The following is a 26,079-nucleotide window of genomic DNA, read 5'->3' as shown; positions in this document are numbered from 1 at the left end:
CACACATTACATCCATGCCACACATTACATCCATGCCACACATTACATCCCTGTCACACATTACATCCATGCCACACATTACATCCATGTCACACATTACATCCATGCCACACATTACATCCATGTCACACATTACATCCATGTCACACATTACATCCATGCCACACATTACATCCATGTCACACATTACATCCATGTCACCCATTACATCCATGTCACACATTACATCCCTGCCACACATTACATCCATGCCACACATTACATCCATGTCACACATTACATCCATGTCACACATTACATCCATGCCACACATTACATCCATGTCACACATTACATCCATGCCACACATTACATCCATGTCACACATTACATCCATGCCACACATTACATCCATGCCACACATTACATCCATGTCACACATTACATCCATGCCACACATTACATCCATGCCACACATTACATCCATGTCACACATTACATCCATGTCACACATTACATCCCTGTCACACATTACATCCATGTCACACATTACATCCATGCCACACATTACATCCATGTCACACATTACATCCATGCCACACATTACATCCATGTCACACATTACATCCATGCCACACATTACATCCATGTCACACATTACATCCATGTCACACATTACATCCATGTCACACATTACATCCATGCCACACATTACATCCATGCCACACATTACATCCATGTCACACATTACATCCATGCCACACATTACATCCATGTCACACATTACATCCATGTCACACATTACATCCATGTCACACATTACATCCATGCCACACATTACATCCATGTCACACATTACATCCATGTCACACATTACATCCATGCCACACATGGGAATTACTATCAGACACCACTACACACACTGTGCTGTGCTAGTTACTCCCAGAGAAAGGAGACAGGCTCAGGCGGCACTATTTACTGACCACAAACCAACAAGAAAACAGTGCTAATACTATAGAGGTGTCAGTAGGATGTACAGTATTGTTAGTTGGCAAATATGGTCAAACGTAAATTTTATAGCAAATATTTCCTAAACTTTATCCTCTAATAACTATAAGTCAGATATGTTACATACAGGTGTGTATCCAACTTAGTACATCCCTCACTGCTTAAGTTCATTACAGGGGGCTCCTTTCTTCCTCATCATTCAGCAAAGGTTACACAGGACCAGCATGCATTGCTGCCTTGCTATGATAATCCCTCCCATGAGGATGCTGCTAATCTCCTCTACGGGTCAGAGACGCATGTGATGAGCTCCACCAATCAGAGCTCAGTACATACCTCTCTGACCTCTTGTGGTGTCTAATAAGACTCAGCTGCCAGTATTGTACCACACAGAGCACTGAGTGTGCCGGGTGCCACTGGCGCCTTTCTCAAAGGATGTGGGGAGCAAGATGCCCCCTTGCCCTCTTGTTCTGGTGCCTATTACTGTATATGCTGTATTGTGGCTGAATGACCTAAATTAGGGCCTGATTCAGACCCGGACGCTATTTGCGTTCGCTCGCTGGTTAAAGGGGCCGGCTATTTAAATGATGTGCTTGCACTGCATCGCCTAAAGCCGCCCTCTAAGTAATAGCGAGCGGCCGCACTATGCGCTCGCACCTGTATAAAGACGCCCCTTTGCCACTCGCACCACACGTCATCTCCGACAGTTGAAGGATTAATCAGGAACATGGAGAGCCATCGGAGCTGCTCGCAGCGCTTGTGGTAGCCTTTTCCCACCACGACATTGCGAACAGTTCTGGCTAAAATACAGCCCAGTCACGTGTGTAATGATGCATCTTTGCTAATTATGCACGCCCATTAAACGCCGTACTGACGGTCGGGCACGCCTGCGTTCACACATCCACACCCCCGTTTACAAGCACCTTCCCCTGTTACCACCCACAAACGGCGCTATCTGTCACGCAAAATAGCGGCCCGACTGCGGGCTACGGGTGAGCACTTTCCCATTGCAATAACTGGTTGACGCACGTGCATTGCAACTCATAAGCATTCGCAGATTGCGAAAAAATCGGTCAATGCGAGTGAGCGCAGCATAGCATCCGGGTCTGAATCAGGCCTTTAATACAGATTTGCATAAGTTACTCTTCCTTTAGCAACCTGAGAACAGATAAGTGTTTTGCGCTACTCTGTGGCCATATTATACAAGCTAATGTAGCAGAAGGACCAGGGGCATTTCTAGAGAGGAGAGGGCCCCGTGTGCAGTCTCCGTCATAGGCCCCCTCCTCTCATTCCGGCAGCTGCGCAGCCAGCTCCGCACTTATAGACTATGTGCATTGCGTAAACGATGGGAAAATGGCCACGGTGGCCATTTTCCAGCCTTTTTTTACAGCGCAGACACCGGGACCGATGTGGGACTCCGGAGAGGTAAGTATACTATGGGTGCTTGGTGGGCCCATGTGCACCGCTCACCCTGCACCCATTACAAATACACCCCTGAGAAGGACAGCTGGCTAACAGTAGACATATTTCTGGGCTCACAGGGCGGAATTACATTATTTTCTCGGACCCGATCTCCCATCTAAAGTGACAGGAGATCGCAGGGCGAGATTCAATTGAGTACAATTTCGCACCGATCGCGCCCAATGAGGTCGGGTTTAACCACATAAAATGGCTACACCCGACCAAAGTGCTGGGCACGATTGCAAAAAGTGCCGTTTGGGCACCCAAACAGGTCACTTTTCACGCTTGCACACTGAAATATGGGCACCAGCTGTTGATAGCGCCCGACGGGATCAACAATTGAATAGCTCCATCAGGCATGAAGGGGGCCGCAAACAATTGAATTCCGCCCAGAAAGTTTTTGTTTAGTTCTAGCACAGAATACAGCAGCGGTAACGCATCCAGCTGTGTGCATGCACCGATCATGGGCAACTCAGCTGGAGACATTTAACCTTGTGGACAGAGCATTGGAGACTGATGAGACAGCCCAGCCCTTGGCCACTCCCCAGGTTCCAGGATGTCTAGGACGGGGGACTTTCCCTCTAAAACTTACTTCCAGGGACTGTGCTTCAGGGGCGGGTTTCTTCCACACGCCATATCCATACCAATTTTGTTCCGAAATACGGAGCTTCTGACACATTTTTTAAAAAATCGACAGAAACATTACACCAGCCTAAGCCCGAATGGACCTTGGCCCTCATTCAGAGCCGCACGTTAACAACAGTACGCTCGTTGCGTTCCGATGTTGACTAACCGCGCATGCGTCGGTGTTACACTGCGCATGTGCGTACGGCAGATTGCGAGCTTTTTTTCTCTCGTTCCTAAAATAGCGTACAGGAAGTGACATGTCAAATGTGATTGCCAGAACAGGGCGTTTTTGGGTGTTGACGGGGGTGGAGATGAAAAAACGCAGGCGTGGCGAGGCGTTTTTGGGGCGTACATACATTAGCAGATGCGAACGTCAAATGTGTTTGGACCGTCTCATACGTCACTGGAACATCCGCTTTCCCTTCAAAATGCTCGCACAGCTTAGGGTCTGGATTACTCGACCACATTGGCGATGGCCTTCTCCTCCGTCCCGGGACTCAACGATGGTGTTGCGATTAATCGCGGCTGGTCAGTAAAGTAATTAGTGTTGGATTGAAACCCGGCTTGGTATGTGTTTGGAAAGCAGTTTATTGGGATAGCACAAAAGCGTACGCAGGTGGAAATCAGAGCTGCTAATGTCATGATTACACAATCAATTAGCGTACATTTTTGGGGTTTTATTTTGGCCACAATTTGTTGGTTATGGCCTATTGTAACAATAATGTCATCATCTTTTAATTAGCTCCCCTTTTTTTTGGTTTACTGTGGAATTTGCATCGCTATGTGATTTTTTAAACGTTCCTTAAAGAGGCCTTTTTTTTTTTTTAAGAGGGTCAGTTTTTGCCTTTAGGGCCAGGATTAAATGTAACCCATTTGTACAATAATGTCACAATACAATGTCTGTTTTTTGTTTTAAATTTATTGTTTAAACACAAACAAATTGGCCTAATATTTTGTTGCCTTTTTTTGTGGCAAAGATATTTGTTAATAAAAAATAAAAAACCATAACTGCTAACATAAACGTAAATACCAAAATTAAAAAAATTTCACAAGAAAGGAGAGGGAAGTTTTGACCAGAAAGGAATATGAGCCAAGCACAGGAGGAGTGTGGGAAAAGTCGCCATTGCTGTCACCGTTTTCTCGGCCGTTTGGCTGGGTGAGGGTGGGCGCCAGACCGGGTCCGGGATGCCATCGGGCTGGCCTGTCCCGAGGCAGATGTTGTGGCCTCTGGACTAGGCACAGGGCTAGGCACATTTGGAGGATTGGCTGATGTTGTGCCAGAGGTGGAGGATCCGGATGTTCCGGCAGGAAGGGAGGTCGGCTCCACCATGTGCTGGCGAACGAGCTGCTCCAGGGCATCGGCGATGCGGATGTTGGCCCTGGTATTTTCCGCCAGGGCCTGACCAATGGTCACGTTGGCTGCAGCATTTTGCTCCAGGGCCTCAGCCACCCGTATCAGACTGGCGTCCATCCTCTGCAGAATCTCCGTATGGCAATCCGATTTAAAATTGAGTTCTGTGAGGAGGCCCACTGCCTGCGAGGGGGCACGCCCTGGACTGGCTTCTGCAGGGTCCTCAGCCGGATGTACTGGTTCCTCCCCTGCAGAGCCAGCAGAAATTCTGCGGCCAAGGCTCCCCTCTGGAGCAGACTCATCCGCCTCTGTCTCTGTTAGGAAAATTGCGAAAAGACTCACATTAGAATCTACATATTGGCACAATAGCATTTCAGAGTTGGTGACATCACAAGACTTACCTTGGCCAACATGAGGAGCCGCAAAGTCTGGCATGGCCGTATCCATGTTGGACACGCCAAACACCTCCACAGCCTGCACACACCCCTGTGCCAGCTCTTCTAAGTCTGTCAACTCCAATGACACAGGGGTGGGACCCCCACCTGTCCCCCTTGCATGCCTAGCCCTGTCGGCAAGTTTTTGCTTGAGCCGATATTTGAAGTCTGCCCATCTGTGGAATGAAATTGGACCCATTATCCTTTTTTTTACAATGGGGTTTGTTTATAGGATGGGAAAGTGTTTACTTACCGCCGTTTGACATCCCGGGCTAGACGGACATAATCACCCACCCTATTGACAGCAACGGCGACCTCCTCCCACATTCTCCACTTCTGGCTTTGGCTCATATTCCTGGCTGCCTGGGGCAGGATGTCAACGCACTTCTGGATCAAAACCTCCATCTCCTTGCTTGTGAAATGTGGCTGCCTTTTTTTTTGGCAGCTTTGGCGGGTTGACTGGGGCCAGCAGTCTCTTCCATGTCATCCTCCTCACCTATTTGGGTAAATATGCAGATTTAGCCACTTCACAACTTGACCAATATATTTGGTTTAAAATAATCATTGAGACAAAATGCATGAAGGCCTTACCGCCGGATTTTTGGCCATTGTTTCCCTGGTCTGAAGCCATGTCTCTGCTTCCAGAATGAAATCAACCAGAAATTCAATGTGATTTCATGACGTATTTATACATGCGTCCTTTGTTTGCGGCCGCATCATTGATTGTGCGTCCCTATGATTCATCCTTAATTTGTGCGGGAAAATAAACACTATTTATGGCTTGGTGTGTGTGGAGTCGAGGTTGGGTTGTTGGATTGTTGGCGGTTAAGTTGTTTGGATTTTGTTGTTTGCGGTTGGAGGATTTGGCAGAGTTGGTTTTTTGTTTGGTTTTGCTACAGTTGTTTTGGTTTTCCGTTCGCATTTTTTTGCTTTTTTCCACATCCTTTCCTGATTTGGTAAGTTTTGTGCAGTCTAATTTGTGGCCAATTGGTGTCTACTTCTGTTTTTTGGTTAGCTATTTTTTTTTAACACTAAATTCATCTTTTTTAGTTTGTTTTGGCTTTCGGACCCAAAGACCTTTTTTGTGGAAATCTTATATATTCGAGTTGGGTAAGTCCATTTTTTTTCTAGCATTTGCGAATTAATTACCGCATTTTTGACTGTTGGTGTAGTGACTTGCATTTGCGAACTAATTAACGCATTTTTGACTGTTGGTGTAGTGACTTGCATTTGCGATCTATTTAACGCATTTTTGACTGTTGGTGTAGTGACTTGCATTTGCGATCTATTTAACGCATTTTTGACTGTTGGTGTAGTGACTTGCATTTGCAAACTAATTAACGCATTTTTGGCTGTTGGTGTAGTGACTTGCATTTGCAAACTAATTAACGCATTTTTGGCTGTTGGTGTAGTGACTTGCATTTGCAAACTAATTAACGCATTTTTGGCTGTTGGTGTAGTGACTTGCATTTGCAAACTAATTAACACATTTTTGACAGTTGGTGTAGTGACTTGCATTTGCAAACTAATTAACGCATTTTTGGCTGTTGGTGTAGTGACTTGCATTTGCAAACTAATTAACGCATTTTTGGCGGCTTATTCATCATGTAAACCAGTTTTGCTTTTCCCTTTTCCATTTTTGGGGGCCATTTGAACCCTATTTGACGTACGGTGTGCAATGTCGTTTTCCTCGATGGCCAAATGTGTGTTTCGCCTATTTTATGTGTTGGCTTGCAACAATTTGAACAACAAAAATTCACCCTCTAAATTTTTGATGTCTCATTTTTGGCTTTTTTACAGTTTATACGTATCATGACAATACCCCGGCATGTAAGCAGCTATGGATGGTATCAGAAAGCTAAGTTGTTTTTTGTTACTTTTGGGGTGGCTCAAAAGCCTTACATTGTAAACTTTGAATTTCAGGTAGATCTGGGGCGCATTGTTCTGGCCCTGCTCCCTGAAGACGACCAACCTCAAACTCGTCCCAGGCGTAGGCATCGTAGGCATGCAAGGCCCCAGATATTTCGAACATGTGTCACCCTTTTTGGAATGCCCGATGATGAGGTTTTAAGACGCTACCGTCTACCTCCCAAAATCATCATCGACACTCTCTCATTAATAGAAAGTGATCTTGAGTGGCAAATTGACAGTCCAACAGCAATACCACCACTGACGCAATTTATGGCGGTGTTACATTTCTGTGCCTCAGGATCATTTCAAACAACGGTGGGAATAGTGGCGGGCATCTCCCAATCCTCCTTTTCCCGGATCCTGAGGGCAGTGATGGAGGCGCTTTTCAAGCACCTCCATCATTTTATTAAAATGCCTTTGGATATGGGTGCCCTTAGTGTGGCCAAGGCCAATTTTTACCAAATAGCTGGCTTCCCACACATCATAGGGGTTGTGGATGGTACTCACATACCACTTCAGCCTCCAGCACGGCTGGAGGCAATATTTAGAAACAGGAAACACTATCACTCCCTGAATGTAATGGTGGTATGTGATGCCTCCCTCCAGATCCTGTCCCTGAATGCTAAATTACCCGGAAGTGCTCATGACTCCTTCGTCATCCGGCAATCAGGGATATGGCAGAAATTAACCAACCTACAAGCTGGTGATGCGTGGCTTCTGGGTAAGTGGAGACCTTTAGTACATAACAATGTTAAGCTTGATACACAGTGTTCCTGATGTGGTCTATTTTTGTTCACAGGAGACAGTGGATACCCTTGCATGTCCTGGCTGCTCACTCCTTATTTGGCTCCCACACCAGGGCCACAAAGTGCGTATAATTCCGCACTTACAGCCACCAGGCAAGTGGTGGAGCGCTGTATCGGCCTTTTAAAAGGCCGATTCAGATGCCTCCACCGCTCTGGTGGCGAGCTCATGTATTTGCCGGATATGGTATCGAAAATTGTGGTCCTGTGTGGGATATTTCACAACATTGCCATAAGGAGTGGTGTCCCAATGCAGCCAGAGGATGCCTTACCTGAGGATGGCCCCCCCGAGGTTGGTCGGAGGTCAGTATGTGGGGGGGCCATACGCAATGATGTGGTGGCCAGATTTTTTAGGTAAGTTTTTACAAAACAACAGTGTTTATACCTAATGTGTTTGGGTTTGTTTGCGAACCTCTAATTTTTTGTTGTTTTTTTCACCATCTTCTGTTTGTTCACATAATCTTTGGCACTCCAACGCTCACTACTTCCTGCTACCCTTACCAAACCTGGATCTGGACATTTTGGGAATATATTATGGAACCCATATCACAACGCCATGTTTGTGGAATCATGTTGGCATGGTCCTTCGTCAACCAGTTCTTGATTTGTTGTTTTTGGTTTGTTTTTGTTTGGTATGTGTTGTATTTGAGATTATCACTGTGTGTTTTTTTTGAGAGTGACCACTTTGATTTATCAGTTATGTTGTGAATAAATGTTTGTAGAGTGAAATGTTCTTCCTTTTTTTGGACGTTACCAGCAAGTGTAACCAGGTTCACACACGGTACATTTGACTAAGGGGTAATCCAGTACTGTCGCCAGTTGAGCTAAAATGAAATATGTTTTCAGGTTCAAAACCCACACCAAAAGGAAGCCTGTACAATCATTTGGCTTTGTAAGATTGGCCTAAGCAGCTTGCACACCAACTAGGAACCTGTAAAATGTAGAAATATCTAATTGACACTACACCCAAAAAGGGAAATGACATTGTGACTGTTATGTGTTTCTTGTGGCTGTTTTACATACAAATAGAAAACACAATCTTACTTTAAAAAAATGGAAATCCTTGCAGGAACAGTCTACTTATGTCAGGGTAAACAATCTTTGGGTTTGAAAAAACGAATTAGCCGGAACGTATGTTTGAAAAATACAATTTATTTTGAAAAAGAAAAACCACAAATAAAACTATTGGCGAAGGATGCCAGACAGACGGTCAAGGGCCACGAGCACCCCAATTATATGTTGGTGCATCTGGGCCACACAGTCTTGTACTTCTTGACGACGCCTCTGTTCCTCTGTGGGTGAGAAAAGTGTGTGGATTAATACAACAATAGGGAAACCACATTAAAAATTTAAAAAAACAACGAAATCACTCCAAAAAAAAAAAAAAAATGGGGGCTGCAAAAAATACAAGGCCTATGTACAAATTCCCCCAGGTGTGATATGTGTATGTTGAAATCAGCAGGAACAGGTAAAGGCAATCTGCTAAATCACCAAAAGTCGACCCAAAAACCCAGAATAAAGGAACGACACATGATTACATACAAACAGTTTGTGCTTAAAAAAAAAGGCTAAAGAAAAACATACCGGTTGACAAAACGGCAGCTCCGGAAGTCCCACCATCGTCCTCCTCGGAGGACCCTCCATTCCCCAAAGATCGGGGCGGGGTTATTACGGACTCCGGGGAGGGGGTAATTGGAAGAGGGGTGGTTGGAGGAGAGGGGGAAGTGGGACAGAGGGGAAGGAGGCCCGACATTTCTGGGAGAGGGTCTTGGAAGGCTGGGGAGGAGTGGGGAATAGGGGAATTATTGGGGGTGGAGTGTTGGCTGGGGGTTGGAGAGAGTGGGCGTGACCGCCGTCTGGCCGGACGGTGACGGCGTAGTCTTGGCTGTCCCTCTAAAAGATGTCAAACAAATTGTGGTAGGTTTCAGCACAAATCCTGGCCAAAAAACAATTTAAAATCACCCCCCACCAACAAAAAACATGCAAATATGAGGAGAATGAATAATTATGAAATAGAGGGAAAACATGGCCATGCAAATATGAGGAGAATGAATAATTATGAAATAGAGGGAAAACATGGCCAGGCAAATATGAGAATGAATACATAGGACAGACATGAAAACATGCACACGCAGTTTGGGCCACAAAGACAAACATGAAAAACAAAATACATAAAACTTACTTTCTGAAATCTGCATGCGAAAGCATGCCAGCAAGCGGGGCGTTCGCCGTTGCAGGTCCGACCACCTGCGCTCCAGCTGGCCGATGTTGTGGCGTGAGCCAAAGGAGCGCAGGCGGGCCCGTGCCTCCGCATATGCGGAACGCTTCTGCCGGTTGGTGATGGGTGGAGGCTGGCTGGTGATACGTCTATCTATCACCTCCGTTAGCACCAGCAGCTCGCGCTTGGTGAATGCGGAGGCTCTCATGATGGCAATGGTGTTTTTCCTAAAAATCATTTTTGATAAAGTGGCCAAAAAATTTCTGATTGGCTAATGTATTTGGGAAATTAACAGGAGCAATTCTATTGGTTAGTGTATGAGTCATGTGTTCGACAGGGCCAGAAATCTCTGGAGAGTTAGGATAGGCTTGATGCAGTGACATGCGTAAGCAAATTTAAATAAAGAAATGAACCCCGGAAAATATGCGGGGATCCACAGCAATAGAACAATTGTTTAATTGTGGGTAACATGTTTTTTGAGCAATAAAAGCGAATGTTTAAGCCGTACGTATTCTGCGGGAAAACACAAACACGGACAAGAGTAAAGTTTCTTGCATTGTGTTGAAAAAAACAAACAATTAAGCTAATTGATACATTGATTGGCATGATACGATTGATGGAGGTAGGCAGAATAAAGGAGCAGGTAATCGACATCTGACAAGGCCACTTCCTGTTTATACTTGTGCGTGCGTTCCTTTCAAGCCATTTCGGGGATGTACGCTCGCTATTTCGTACGCTCGTTAGTTAGAGGAGGGGTCGTCAGAGTTTAGGGAGGAATTTTAGATGCGAACGAAAATACGAGCGAGCCATTGAATTTAAATATTTTTGTATGTACGCCTAACGTACGTGCGCCCGCTTGCGAGTTGGTCTGAATGAGGGCCCTTGTTCCGTGACGCAGAGTGTTTGGTGTGCAGATTATGGCAGCATAATCTGCAGTTTAGTAATGAGCCCCTTTCTTGTAGTAACAGTGATTAGTGATTTCCCCCATGTTCCCGTGAATCCCCCCCACTAACCCACAGATCCATTGTCCAGTTCCTTCATGATCACTCGGGCTCTGCTCTTGGCGTCTTCCGGGAAGTGACTGCTGTCCAGCAGATCAGGGTAAGTACACAGAGCAGCCACCTGGGAGGGACAAGATATAAAGGAGAGAACTGTGAGACGCAGGAATTACTGTCCTGGCCACAAATGTCACAGTACATACAGTACACAGAGGTCATAGCGGCAAAGATCTGAGCAGGTGATCTGACACGTCACACATATCACTACTATATAACGTCAGTGACCTGACATTGACACAGAATTGGGGATTATTGGCCAATGGGCTCTCCTTAATGTAGGATCAAATCCAATCGTATATATTTAATTGGGATCTTGTTTGCCTAGGATGGGGCCACACTACACACTGATTCATTTGGTGAAATTGTCCCAGCTGATCCCCTGTCGCCCTCCTATAATCAGCAGCTTCAGATGAGTTCCCTGAGGTGGTAGTAATTAATAATTTATATTCTAATAACATGGCAATGACTGAGATAAGAACTGGAACATGTGCTGGTGCCCGGACCTTCTCTATACGTGGTTATTACATGGCAATGACTAAGATAAGAACTGGAACGTGTGCAGGTGGTGGTGCCCGGACCTTCTCTATACATGGTTATTACATGGCAATGACTAAGATAAGAACTGGAACGTGTGCAGGTGGTGGTGCCCGGACCTTCTCTATACATGGTTATTACATGGCAATGACTAAGATAAGAACTGGAACGTGTGCAGGTGGTGGTGCCCGGACCTTCTCTATACATGGTTATTACATGGCAATGACTGAGATAAGAACTGGAAGGTGTGAAGGTGCTGGTGCCCAGACCTTCTCTATACATGGTTATTACATGGCAATGACTGAGATAAGCCTGGAACGTGTGCAGGTGCTGGTGCCCGGACCTTCTCTATACATGGTTATTACATGGCAATGACTGAGATAAGAACTGGAACGTGTGCAGGTGCTGGTGCCCGAACCTTCTCTATACATGGTTATTACATGGCAATGACTGAGATAAGAACTGGAAGGTGTGCAGTTGCTAGTGCCCGGACATTCTCTATACATGGTTATTACATGGCAATGACTGAGATAAGAACTGGAAGGTGTGCAGGTGCTGGTGCCCGGACCTTCTCTCTACATGGTTATTACATGGCAATGACTGAGATAAGAACTGGAACGTGTGCAGGTGCTGGGGCCCGGACCTTCTCTATACATGGTTATTACATGGCAATGACTGAGATAAGAACTGGAACGTGTGCAGGTGCTGGTGCCCGGACCTTCTCTATACATGGTTATTACATGGCAATGACTGAGATAAGAACTGGAACATGTGCAGGTGCTGGTGCCCGGACCTTCTCTTTTTATGGTTATTACATGGCAATGACTAAGATAAGAACTGGAACATGTGCAGGTGCTGGTGCCTGGACCTTCTCTATACATGGTTATTACAGGGCAATGACTGAGATAAGAACTGGAATGTGTGCAGGTGCTGGTGTCCGGAACTTCTCTATATATGGTTATTACATGGTAATGACTGAGATAAGAACTGGAACGTGTGCAGGTGCTGGTGCCCGGACCTTCTCTTTTTATGGTTATTACATGGCAATGACTAAGATAAGAACTGGAACGTGTGCAGGTGCTGGTGCCCGGACCTTCTCTATACATGGTTATTACATGGCAATGACTGAGATAAGAACTGGAACGTGTGCAGGTGCTGGGGCCCGGACCTTCTCTATTCATGGTTATTACATGGTAGTAACTGAGATAAAAACTGGAACATGTGCAGGTGCTGGTGCCCGGACCTTCTCTTTATATGGTTATTACATGGAAAGTTTAGCAAATGAGATTTTATTGTGCAATAGTTTGGAATTTACAGTCTCCTAGGTATCACTATGGGCCTGTTTCAGAGTCACACAGGGTGACAATATTTGTGCCAATGTTTGATGTTTTTGAACTGCACATCCATCTAAATCGTTAAAAACTCATACAGCGCATGTTCCACAGTGTGTATACACAGAGGCGCAGAGGTGATTGCAAGATACAGTATCAGAAACACATTGGAAATGTATCTGAGTGGAGACTTGGAGGTGGCTGTGTTATGGGCATGTTATAGGCATGTTATAGGCATGTTATGGGTGTGTTATGGGCGTGTTATAGGCATGTTATGGGTGTGTTATGGGCGTGTTATAGGCATGTTATGGGTGTGTTATGGACATGTTATAGGCGTGTTATGGGAGTGTTATGGCAGTGTTAGGGAAATGTTATGGGAGTGTTATGGACATGTTATAGGCATGTTATGGGAGTGTTATGGGAGTGTGATGGACATGTTGTAGGCGTGTTATGGGAGTGTTGTGAGCGTGTTATGGGAGTGGTTTGGGAATGTTGCGGGTATGTTATGGGTGTGTTATGGACATGTTATAGGAGTGTTATAGGCATGTTGTAGGCGTGTTATGGGGGTGTTATGGGAGTGTTGTGAGCGTGTTATGGGTGTGTTATGGACATGTTATAGGCATGTTGTGGGTGTGTTATAGGCGTGTTATGGACATGTTATAGGCTTGTTATGGGAGTGGTTTGGGAATGTTGTGGGTGTGTTATGGGTGTGTTATGGACATGTTATAGGAGTGTTATAAGCATGTTGTAGGCGTGTTTTGGGGGTGTTGTGGGAGTGTTATGGGTGTGTTATGGGTGTGTTATGGGCCTGTTATGGGTGTGTTATGGGGGTGTTGTGGGAGTGTTGTGGGTGTGTTATGGGCATGTTATGGGCATGTTGTGGGTGTGTTATGGGTGTGTTATGGACATGTTATAGGAGTGTTATAAGCATGTTGTAGGCATGTTTTGGGGTGTTGTGGGCGTGTTATGGGCGTGTTGTGGGCATGTTGTGGGTGTGTTATGGACCTGTTATAGGAGTGTTATAAGCATGTTGTAGGTGTGTTTTGGGGGTGTTGTGGGCGTGTTATGGGCATGTTGTGGGTGTGTTATGGACATGTTATAGGAGTGTTATAAGCATGTTGTAGGCGTGTTTTGGGGGTGTTGTGGGCATGTTGTGGGTGTGTTATGGGTGTGTTGGAGGAGTGTCACATAACTGGTTGTGAACTTGGACACTTCACCACTTGCATTGGAGTTCATACACAGCCGCAGAGTCTGCATATAGCATCAGGCTTGTGCAAGTTTCTATGGTGCGTCTGATGGTTACGTGTAAAAACTCACCAAGCGGTACTACAGCACCTGAAGATGCCCAAGTGGACGTCTCAGTCCTGGCACAGTCAGACGCCCGCTTTTACCCCTGGGGAAGCTTTAGCAGAAAGTCTCAGACACGACTATGGTATATGGATTCCTATCTATCTATACACTCTAAAATTGTCACTATTTAGCGTTTATGAGTCGCACAAGAAATAAATGCTTTCAGACTTTGGTTGTGGTTCCAAAGCACAAAAAGTTATTATTCACCATAAAACAGATAGTTAAACGCTGTGATCTAAATACAATTAGCGCAAACAAATTATACAGACACAAAGTACAGTCGTTACATACACACACGCTCTGAATCCAGATTCCGGCATCAAAGATGAAACCTCCATCAACAGCAAAGCAAGAATCCTAACATCTAGTTTCAGAGAGCCTGCATATATACTCTTACAGAGATAGGCAATACAATAGAACAGATTGGCATGATTCCATTGGTTCTTCTTCCTGGTTCTTCTGTTACAGTACAGTTCATAGGTCAGTTCGTATGGTCACAATCCAGCCTCCAACAGCTCTTTGTGTCCATTTTCCCGCTGCATAATAAATCTAAGCTGGTTACATTACAGAGTACATTTTAATGTTTAACTCTTTATAGTCCATAGTTTGCAGACACGTTGCGATCTTCTCACCGATTATACCGGAAATCTGCAAAGACACAGTAGTTTAGAATGACACCAAACACGGTCAGCTTACCATGTACTAAACCTTACATATCAAATTACATTTATTTCACAACATTACTATTACTGAATAAACCTTAAATATGAACCTTAATGCTAGGGAACCTTTTTATGTAAGTGTGCAGTGTGTAAGTATTGGGGTATTGAGAAAAGACGTTAGTTAACGTTGTGCGACTACGTGTTTTGTGGAGTACACCATGGTACGTGTTTTGCGGGGTTGATCATATATGTTTTAGTAACTGTCTGTATTTATATGATGAGGACTTTAAAACATCTTTCTATTGCGTGGGAATTGCACGACGCTAAATAGCATCACCGTATGTACTTATGTGTGAGATTCGCTAAAATGGCACTGGGCGGCCATTCACAAAATGGCGCCTTGTTGCCATTCACAAAATGGCGTTGTGCAGATTTAATTTTAAACAGATTCTATCTCAGCCAATTATTCAGCTTTGACAGTCCACCCTTTGATAGCAAATAACATGCTATCACAATCTGATTTTTCAATCACTGTATATACTCGAGTATAAACCGAGTTTTTCAGCACATTTTTTGTGCTGAAAAAGCACCTCCTCGGCTTATACTCGAGTGATGCACGCATGGTACGCAGCTGAGTAGCGTACCATGCGGGCTGTGGTGCAGACTGTGTCTCTGTGACACAGCTGTACCGCGTGTGTACCGCTGACCGGATGGAGTTCGGTCAGCACTACACACTGCCAAACACACAGCCGCGGAGCTGGCAGCTGTGTGTTTGTTGTAATCAGCAGCCAAGGAGAGTCTGTCAGACTCTCATCGGCTGCTGCTGCTCCCACTGCGGGAGCCATCTTCCGGCTCCCGCAGTGGATAATGGGAGAGACGTCATGACAACATCTCTCCCATAATGCAAAGCAGCCGGAGGAGCTGATAACAGCGGTGGGACCAGGAGCGGGGTTTCAGGAAGTGTTTTTTTTATTTTTATTAGGACTACTGGGGCAGTACCAGGGGGGATTACTTCTGGGGGCACTACCAGGGGGGATTACTTCTGGGGGCACTACCAGGGGGGGATTACTTCTGGGGCACTACCAGGGGGGATTACTTCTGGGGGCACTACCAGGGGGGATTACTACTGGGGGCACTACCAGGGGGAATTACTACTGGGGGCACTACCAGGGGGAATTACTACTGGGGGCACTACCAGGGGGAATTACTTCTGGGGGTACTACCAGGGGGAATTACTTCTGGGGGCACTACCAGGGGGGATTACTACTGGGGGCACTACCAGCTGCTGCATTTCCCACCCTAGGTTTATACTCGAGTCAATAAGTTTTCCCAGTATTTTGTGGTAACATTAGGTACCTCGGCTTATATTCGGGTCGACTTATACTCGAGTATATACGGTAATTTAATTTAGGCTTACACTATGACATATTATTTAATGTTATATTATGGGATGGCACAAGGTGGTTCTTAACCATCAATAATGTGTCTCTAGGAGGGGACATAAAACTACCCTTATACGCACACCGTGGATATTGGGAGATCATGGGAAAGATGTGGGGATGCACCAATCCTATAAAGGAAGTCTTGAAGGGGAATAGGGACTTACATTATGTAAGATGTTTTAAAATAACTTTTTTAATAATACATTTCATGCATGTCTAAATCTTATACATCATATGATGGTACCTTCTAGTTCAGGGTTGTAATGCAGTCCTACATTTATCTCAGTATTCATATTGTTACTAGTGACCACCATCAAAATTTCATTCTTTCGGTTTACCTTACCTTTACATTTCCACATTTCAACACAGCAGGAGCACACCTGACACATAAGCCAATTACTAAGATGACAACCAGAATGAGGATCAGGAGTTTACCTATACTAGCAACCATTTCCTGGACCCACTCTCCTAGGCCGGCGAACCATTTCACTGGGTTCAACCATGAAACCCATTCTTCTACCTTTTCCTCTACTTCAGCCACTGAAGTATTATGGTTCTTCTGGAATTCCCATTTCAGCTGCAGAATTTCATCCATCTTCCGGTCTATCACCTCCTTGGGGTCACTAGTGTTATTTGTAATATATGTGCAACTTTTTATACAAAATTGGGTGGCCAATGTTACGCAATACCCTCCAGTGACAGCTGATAAATAATCTAACACTAGTCTATGTTGCACGAGTTCTTTCTTGTAAGCGTGCAACTCCCTACCTGTGTACCTGAATGTGTCATCATACATCTCGGTGATATAATCTATTAATTTAGCAAGGTCTTGGATATATCTAAAATTTAGTGTACCCCGAGCGATCCTGCTGGTGGGATCCAATGCTACCAAAACTTTAAAGCCAGTTGTTTCACTAATTAACTGTGTGGCTTTATGTACATCACCAGGTATATTTCTTTTGCTCTGTGTTCATACTGTGTGTGAAGATATGGTGATGGTGTGTTTTTATGAATACCAAGCATTTCACCATGTGTATGGGTCATAACTTCTGGGACTACTCTTCCCAGATAACACAAATAGTAAACATCATTATTGTCACACACATTTCCCTAGCAAGTGACCCTATTTCAGGTTCTCCCATTTGACTCATGCAAGTTTCTGGTTGTAATATCTAAGCACAATATCCTTCTGGGACCCTACCAACCATTTCTTTGGTGGAACTTAGTGTATATTTATACCGGAATTGTCTTCCACCCGACCTGATTGTGCGTAACAGTTCATAATTCATAGGCTCATGATCAGCTCTTAGTGAGAAGGTCATCGTCTGGTTATTCCCAGTCACCTCCCAACTTCCTGGGTCATTGGAGTTGGTGATGTTCAAACATAAAAGTGATGTATCTACTTGGGACTGGTGGAGTTTAAAGTGAGGTGGTTTGGACTTAAGAAATTCCCTAGTATTTCCAGTTAACCTGACTATCTGTAGACTACAGGTATGACCTGACCCCTAGCGTTGACTCTCACTCTCCAATACAGCATTTAAGGCCACAATTGGAGCTGGTGACTGTTGGAAATTTCCTGCACTGTGTGTATATCCCTTATGTGGATATCCAGGTACTCCCTGGTTGGGGGGTCCTACCTTCTTCACCTTACAGTTCCTACTTACATGTCCCACTTGGTTGCAGTTAAAGCACCTTCATGAGTGGGGTGGGTGAAAAGGTTGCTGTGTGGGTTGAGCGTTAGAGAAAGATTGTGGGTGTGAATAAGGATTTTGAGGGTAATATGGTGGCTGTGGATAGTATGGGTTTTGTGGCTGTGTGTGATAAGTGGGGAAGGGCTGTGTTTGTGGTGGTGCAGGATTGGTGAGGATGTGTAGCTGTGCAGGTGCATGTGTGTCTGGTGGCTGTGATGTTACAGTCATTCTTTCTAGAGCTTAAATACTAACAGCCATTAGCTTCTCGCTCTGCGTCTCTCTCTTCTTGTGGATGTTTTTATCATGCTCAATAGCGGACTCCCTAAGTGTGTCTACAGTAACTCCCCTCCAGCCAGGCAGAGAGGTCTGAACTCGGGTCTTTAGATTGTCTTTAAGACCCATCCATAAGCACTGTGATGACCATTTCCCTATGGTGAGTGCTGTCTTTACTATCTTCTATCCCAGTGTACTGGGTGATAGCCTGCAGAGCTCGGGTACAGTAATCCTCTGCAGATTCACTACCCTTTTGTTTTATGGTTAAAATTTTACTCAAGTTAACTACTACTGGAAAATATACACCCAATTGAGTTATTATGCGGGTAATGTGACCTTGGTTACCCTCGTCTGTTAAGGGACCATCTCCATCCAATACGCAATCCGTGATAAACTTTTTTACATCGGTATTGTGTGGAAGAAAAGCCCTTAACACCACTCGCCAATCATTATTGGTTGGCTCGTGAGCATTAACCAAATTTTTCAAAAATCTTTGGCATTTTGCTAATTCCTTCTTAGGGTCAGGGAAGTCATTCATTATGGAATTTAGCTCCGCTCTTGTCCAAGGACAATGCATTGCTACTTCCCTTGTGGGCACTACACCATTCGCATCCGGATTCCCATTGGGAACAGTTATTGGAGACCACCCACACTGTTACCTTTGACCTTGTTACCTGGCTGGGGATTTAGGCCCTCATTCAGAGTCGTGGTGTGAAGTGCGGCCTCCTGGTCGCTAGCTAAGCTGTGGGTTACCACCCACAGCTCTAGGGAGCGACCAGATTGATGGTCGCGATGGTCTGGACCATCACAACCATCGGGGCTTGCAACAAGACCCTAAGGTTGGGTCTTGGCAAGCGCAAGCCCCAGGGAGCTTCCTGCAGGAAGCTCCCCACTGACATTATTGCTGATGTCAGTGGGGCCGCCCCCAAATGGCAAGTGTTCCATCGGGAATTCCTCCGTTTGGCCGTCCACCCCCCCGCCCGCCTCCAAAACGGGGCGAGCTGTCAATCGTCATGTCAATCATCGACAGCTCGCCCCCTTTGGTGCGAGACCCGTGCCTCGGAGACGGCTCTGAAGTGCGCATGCCCAGTGGGCAAACATCGACCCGGTTGCGAGCATTCAGCGCTTGCGACCGGGTCTGAATAATTGAATTAAATGATTACTCAAGAGGGTACAAGTTACCTGTTATATTTTTATGAGTTTTTACATCGACTGTACCTCCACCCCCATCCGCATAGGGCGGTGGTGGTGTGCATGAACCACTGGTAATACCTTCCGCAATGCTACCTTGCTGTATGTGCGTGCTATTTCGTAGCATGCACGCACTGCAGTTTAGTGCTGTGTGCGCACTCCCCTGCATCTTGCACGCGACACTGGTTTGTGCCGCATGCACACCCTTAAGCCACGCATCCCCCTCATGCTGCCACAACTTTAAACACTCGTTATACTTTATCTTTTTCATTTGAGAGTGCACCATACAGATGCTATCTCGGACATTGTTCAATACCTCCTTATCAAAGCTGCCAATTCTGGGGAAAGGTCTAACTCTTTTCCTCGTCATATATCACAGTACTTAATCGCATAAGCACCGTACTTAGTATGCATAATATGCCATGCCGACCCAAGCGGCGCTTCCAAGAGCAGCACATCATCTAACATCTCTACTGTTTGTTTGGCTCCCATGTTTGGGAAAATAGTGCCAAACTTTTCAATAGAGATTTAGACTGGTGAAAGAATGTCAAGGCTACTTTCACTTACCTATGGACAATATTAACAGGATGCGCCCACACACCTATGGAAGAATAACCAGGCTGCTTCCACGCACCTAATCCCTTTTTGACTAACTTTCACTGCTAGCATGTAGGCATTCCAATAACACCTACCCTTTTCAGTGATTTCATCCACCCTCTGCTCAGTTCACAATCACAATTTAGCCACAACTGAGCGGTTCAATTACAATGCTCAAATAACCCTAACTGATCACTGAATACTGTAATCACACTGAGAGCCGAAACTACAACAAAGACAACTACACCTGCTTATGTGTATAGACTGCGGTATCTACTACCGAGCCACTAGGCCGACACCAGGCGTCTAGCACTTAAGGGTCCTACAATACCCTTAACTAGGGAACATGTTACCCCTACCAACAAATATTCACTGTTACACACTCTTTTCCTGCGCAGAAAAATAAACATTTTCCCAGATTATGGCAACACTGATCAATGTATTTACAACAATGTTATCACTCTATCAATATCACAATGCAATCTCAATGGCTTTGTTTAAAACACGTGGCAGCAATACAGGAAATATGTATACGCTATTGTGCGACTAGTCGCATAGACAATAGACAATAATGCGACTGCTACACAAAATGTATTATTACCCTTACGCTATTGTGCGACTTCCCCTTTTACCATGAAATTCTATCAACGAAGGAAAACAAACTTTTTCCTTCCTTGTCCCTGGATTCTAATCAGCGCTCCTTGAACTCACACAATATACGGATAGCGGTCTCTCAGCAACCAAGTGCTAGCAGGTTTTGGAAGGCAAAGCGTTCTTTCCTGCTTATGGTGCCTTTCCACCCTTTTGGTGAGAGATCAGTAACCGTGTTTCTATCGTGTAAGTAGTACAGTGATCTCACTCTTGACGAAGCCCCCAACTATGGATTCCTACCTATCTATACACTCTAAAATTGTCGCTATTTAGCGTTTATGAGTCGCACAAGAAATAATTGCTTTCAGACTTCGATTGTGATTCCAAAGCACAAAAAGTTATTATTCACCATAAAACAGATACACGCTGTGATCTAAATACAATTAGCGCACACAAATTATACAGACACGAGGTACAGTCGTTACATACACACGCGCTCTGAATCCACATCCCGGCATCAAAGATGAAACCTCCGTCAACAGCAAAGCTTGAATCCTAAAATCTAGTTTCAGAGAGCTCACATATATACCCTTACAGAGATAGGCAATACAATAGAACAGATTGGCATGATTCCATTGGTTCTTCTTCCTGGTTCTTCTGTTACAGTACAGTTCATAGGTCAGTTTGTATGGTCACAATCCAGCCTCCAACAGCTCTTTGTGTCCATTGTCCCACTGCATACTAAATCTAAGCTGGTTATATTACAGGATACATTTCAATGCCTAACTCTCTATGATCCATAACTTGCAGACACATGTTGCAATTTCTACCCCGATGGAACCGGAAATCTGCAAATACACAGTGGTTTAGAATAACACCAAACACGGTCTGCTTATCCTGCACTAAATCTTAGATATCAAATAACATGTATTTCACAACATTACAAATAATGAATAAAACCTTAAATAATAACCTTAATGCTAGGGAACCTTTTTATGTAAGTGTGTAGAGTGTAAGTATTGGGGTATTGGGAAATGCTGCTAGTTAGTGTTGTGCGACTACGTGTTTGTGGAGTACACCGTGGTACATATTTTGCAAGGTTGATCATATTATATGTTTTAGTAACTGTCTGTATTTATCTAATGAGGACTTTTAACATCTTTCTATTGCGTGGGAATTGCACAATGCTAAATAATAGCATCGCCGTATGTACTTATGTGTGAGATTCGCTAAAATGGCGCTGGGCGGGTAGTCGCATAATGGCGTCTTGTTACTATTCGCAAAATGGCATCGTACAGATTTAATTTTAAACAGATTCTGTCTCAGCCAATTATCCGGCTTCGATATGAAAAACACGCTACAGCGTTCACAGCAGCATGTGACTCCGGATCTGCCCTTCTCTGTTGATCAGCTTATTATCTATTTGTGTGCTTACCTGTCTCAGGTAGGTCATTGGTTTCTGTCCCATTGCTTGCTGGTCCCCCAAATAACATGGTGTTATTTTTCCAAAAGGTTTTTCTATTCCCTGTAGAAGAGACATTATACAACTGCACCATAAACTATGAATTGTTGACAAGGGAGAAAGGTCCTACACTTAGTATACTTAGCTATATCATATTGTGGTAGAGACACTTAGGTCCTGCACTTAGTAAACTTAGCTATGTCATATTGTGGTAGAGACGCTTAGGTCCTACACTTAGTAAACTTAGCTATGTCACATTGTGGTAGAGACGCTTAAGTCCTACACTTAGTACACTTAGCTATGTCATATTGTGGTAGAGACGCTTAAGTCCTACACCTAGTACACTTAGCTATGTCACATTGTGGTAGAGACACTTACATCCTACACTTAGAACACTTAGCTATGTCACATTGTGGTAGAGACGCTTAAGTCCTACACTTAGTACACTTAGCTATGTCACATTGTGGTAGAGATGCTTAGGTCCTACACTTAGTAAACTTAGCTATGTCACATTGTGGTAGAGACACTTAGGTCCTACACTTAGTACACTTAGCTATGTCATATTGTGGTAGAGACACTCACAGCCTACACTTAGCTATGTCACATTGTGGTAGAGACGCTTAAGTCCTACACTTAGTACACTTAGCTATGTCACATTGTGGTAGAGACACTTAGGTCCTACACTTAGTACACTTAGCTATGTCACATTGTGGTAGAGACGCTTAGGTCCTACACTTAGTACACTTAGCTATGTCACATTGTGGTAGGGACGCTTACAGGATAAACTTAGCTATGTCACATTGTAGTAGAGACGCTTAGGTCCTACACTTAGTACACTTAGCTATGTCACATTGTGGTAGAGACGCTTACATCCTACACTTAGCACACTTAGCTATGTCACATTGTGGTAGAGACACTTACATCCTACACTTAGTTCACTTAACTATGTCACATTGTGGTAGAGACACTTACATCCTACACTTAGTACACTTAGCTATGTCACATTGTGGTAGAGACACTTACATCCTACACTTAGTACACTTAGCTATGTCATATTGTGGTAGAGACGCTTACAGCATACACTTAACTATGTCACATTGTGGTAGAGATGCTTAGGTCCTACACTTAGTACACTTAGCTATGTCACATTGTGGTAGAGATGCTTACATCCTACACTTAGTACACTTAGCTATATCACATTGTGGTAGAGACACTTACATCCTACACTTAGTACACTTAGCTATGTCACATTGTGGTAGAGACACTTACATCCTACACTTAGTACACTTAGCTATATCACATTGTGGTAGAGACACTTACATCCTACACTTAGTTCACTTAGCTATGTCACATTGTGGTAGAGACACTTACATCCTACACTTAGTACACTTAGCTATGTCACATTGTGGTAGAGACACTTACAGCCTACACTTAGTAAACTTAGCTATGTCACATTGTGGTAGAGACACTTACATACTACACTTAGTACACTTAGCTATGTCATATTGTGGTAGAGACACTTACATCCTACACTTAGTACACTTAGCTATGTCACATTGTGGTAGAGACACTTACAGCCAACATTTAGTACACTTAACTATGTCACATTGTGGTAGAGATGCTTACAGCATACACTTAGCTACTGTATGTCACATTGTGGTAGAATTGCTTAGGTCCTACACTTAGCTATGTCACATTGTGGCAGAGATGCTTAGGTCCTACACTTAGTACACTTAGCTATGTCACATTGTGGTAGAGACGCTTACAGCATACACTTAGCTATGTCACATTGTGGTAGAGACACTTACATCCTACAATTAGTTCACTTAGCTATGTCACATTGTGGTAGAGACACTTACATCCTACACTTAGAACACTTAGCTATGTCACATTGTGGAAGAGACACTTACAGCCTACACTTAGCTACTGTATGTCACATTGTGGTAGAGATGCTTAGGTCCTACACTTAGTACACTTAGCTATGTCACATTGTGGTAGAGACACTTACATCCTACACTTAGCTACTGTATGTCACATTGTGGTAGAGACACCTACATCCTACACTTAGCTACTGTATGTCACATTGTGGTAGAGATGCTTAGGTCCTACACTTAGTACACTTAGCTATGTCACATTGTGGTAGAGACACTTACAGCCTACACTTAGCTACTGTATGTCACATTGTGGTAGAGACACCTACATCCTACACTTAGCTACTGTATGTCACATTGTGGTAGAGATGCTTAGGTCCTACACTTAGTACACTTAGCTATGTCACATTGTGGTAGAGACACTTACAGCCTACACTAAGCTATGTCACATTGTGGTAGAGACACTTACATCCTACACTTAGCTATGTCACATTGTGGTAGAGACACTTACATCCTACACTTAGCTATGTAACATTGTGGTAGAGACACTTACATCCTACACATAGTACACTTAGCTATGTCACATTATGGTAGAGACACTTACATCCTACACTTAGCTATGTCACATTGTGGTAGAGACACTTACATCCTACACTTAGTACACTTAGCTATGTCACATTGTGGTTGAGACGCTTAGGACCTACACTTAGTACACTTAGCTATGTCACATTGTGGTAGAGACACTTACATCCTACACTTAGCTATGTCACATTGTGGTAGAGACACTTACATCCTACACTTAGTACACTTAGCTATGTCACATTGTGGTAGAGTCACTTACATCCTACACTTAGCTATGTCACATTGTGGTAGATACACTTACATCCTACACTTAGTACACTTAGCTATGTCACACTGTGGTTGAGACGCTTAGGTCCTACACTTAGTACACTTAGCTATGTCACATTGTGGTAGAGACACTTACATCCTACACTTTGTACACTTAGCTATGTCACATTGTGGTAGAGACACTTACATCCTACACTTAGTACACTTAGCTATGTCACATTGTGGTAGAGACACTTACATCCTACACTTAGCTATGTCACATTGTGGTAGAGACACTTACATCCTACACTTAGTACACTTAGCTATGTCACATTGAGGTAGAGACACTTACATCCTACACTCAGCTATGTCACATTGTGGTAGAGACACTTACATCCTACACTTAGTACACTTAGCTATGTCACATTGTGGTTGAGATGCTTAGGTCCTACACTTAGTACACTTAGCTATGTCACATTGTGGTAGAGACACTGACATCCTACACTTTGTACACTTAGCTATGTCACATTGTGGTAGAGACACTTACAGCCTACACTTAGCTACTGTATGTCACATTGTGGTAGAGACACTTACATCCTACACTTAGCTACTGTATGTCACATTGTGGTAGAGATGCTTAGGTCCTACACTTAGTACACTTAGCTATGTCACATTGTGGTAGAGACACTTACAGCCTACACTAAGCTATGTCACATTGTGGTAGAGACACTTACATCCTACACTTAGTACACTTAGCTATGTCAAATTGTGGTAGAGACACTTACATCCTACACTTAGCTATGTCACATTGTGGTAGAGACACTTACATCCTACACTTAGTACACTTAGCTATGTCACATTGTGGTAGAGACACTTACATCCTACACTTAGCTATGTCACATTGTGGTAGAGACACTTACATCCTAGACTTAGTACACTTAGCTATGTCACATTGTGGTAGAGACACTTACATCCTACACTTAGCTATGTCACATTGTGGTAGAGACACTTACATCCTACACTTAGTACACTTAGCTATGTCACATTGTGGTTGAGATGCTTAGGTCCTACACTTAGTACACTTAGCAATGTCACATTGTGGTAGAGACACTTACATCCTACACTTAGTACACTTAGCTATGTCACATTGTGGTAGAGACACTTACATCCTACACTTAGTACACTTAGCTATGTCACATTGTGGTAGAGACACTTACATCCTACACTTAGCTATGTCACATTGTGGAAGAGACACTTACATCCTACACTTAGCTATGTCACATTGTGGTAGAGACACTTACATCCTACACTTAGTACACTTAGCTATGTCACATTGTGGTAGAGACACTTACATCCTACACTTAGCTATGTCACATTGTGGTAGATACACTTACATCCTACACTTAGTA

General features: G+C 44.0%; 1 protein-coding gene across 1 annotated transcript in view; it reads right to left on the bottom strand.

Annotated features, from left to right (window-relative positions):
- Window positions 1-26,079, bottom strand: part of LOC148442167 (alanine aminotransferase 2-like) — a 384,891-nt gene that overhangs the window by 157,544 nt on the left and 201,268 nt on the right. Inside the window, exons 2-3 of the mRNA XM_088464134.1 lie at window positions 21,945-22,034; window positions 10,803-10,911 (exon numbers count right to left, since the gene is read on the bottom strand). Of these exons, the coding sequence (XP_088320260.1) occupies window positions 10,803-10,911; window positions 21,945-22,034 (199 nt within the window). The remainder of the gene's footprint in view (window positions 1-10,802; window positions 10,912-21,944; window positions 22,035-26,079) is intronic.

This window comes from Taudactylus pleione, unplaced genomic scaffold, assembly GCF_031769625.1.
Source record: "Taudactylus pleione unplaced genomic scaffold, aTauple2 ptg001597l, whole genome shotgun sequence".
NCBI classification, from domain to species: Eukaryota; Metazoa; Chordata; class Amphibia; order Anura; family Myobatrachidae; genus Taudactylus; species Taudactylus pleione.
This window is presented reverse-complemented; position numbering and strand designations above follow the sequence as displayed.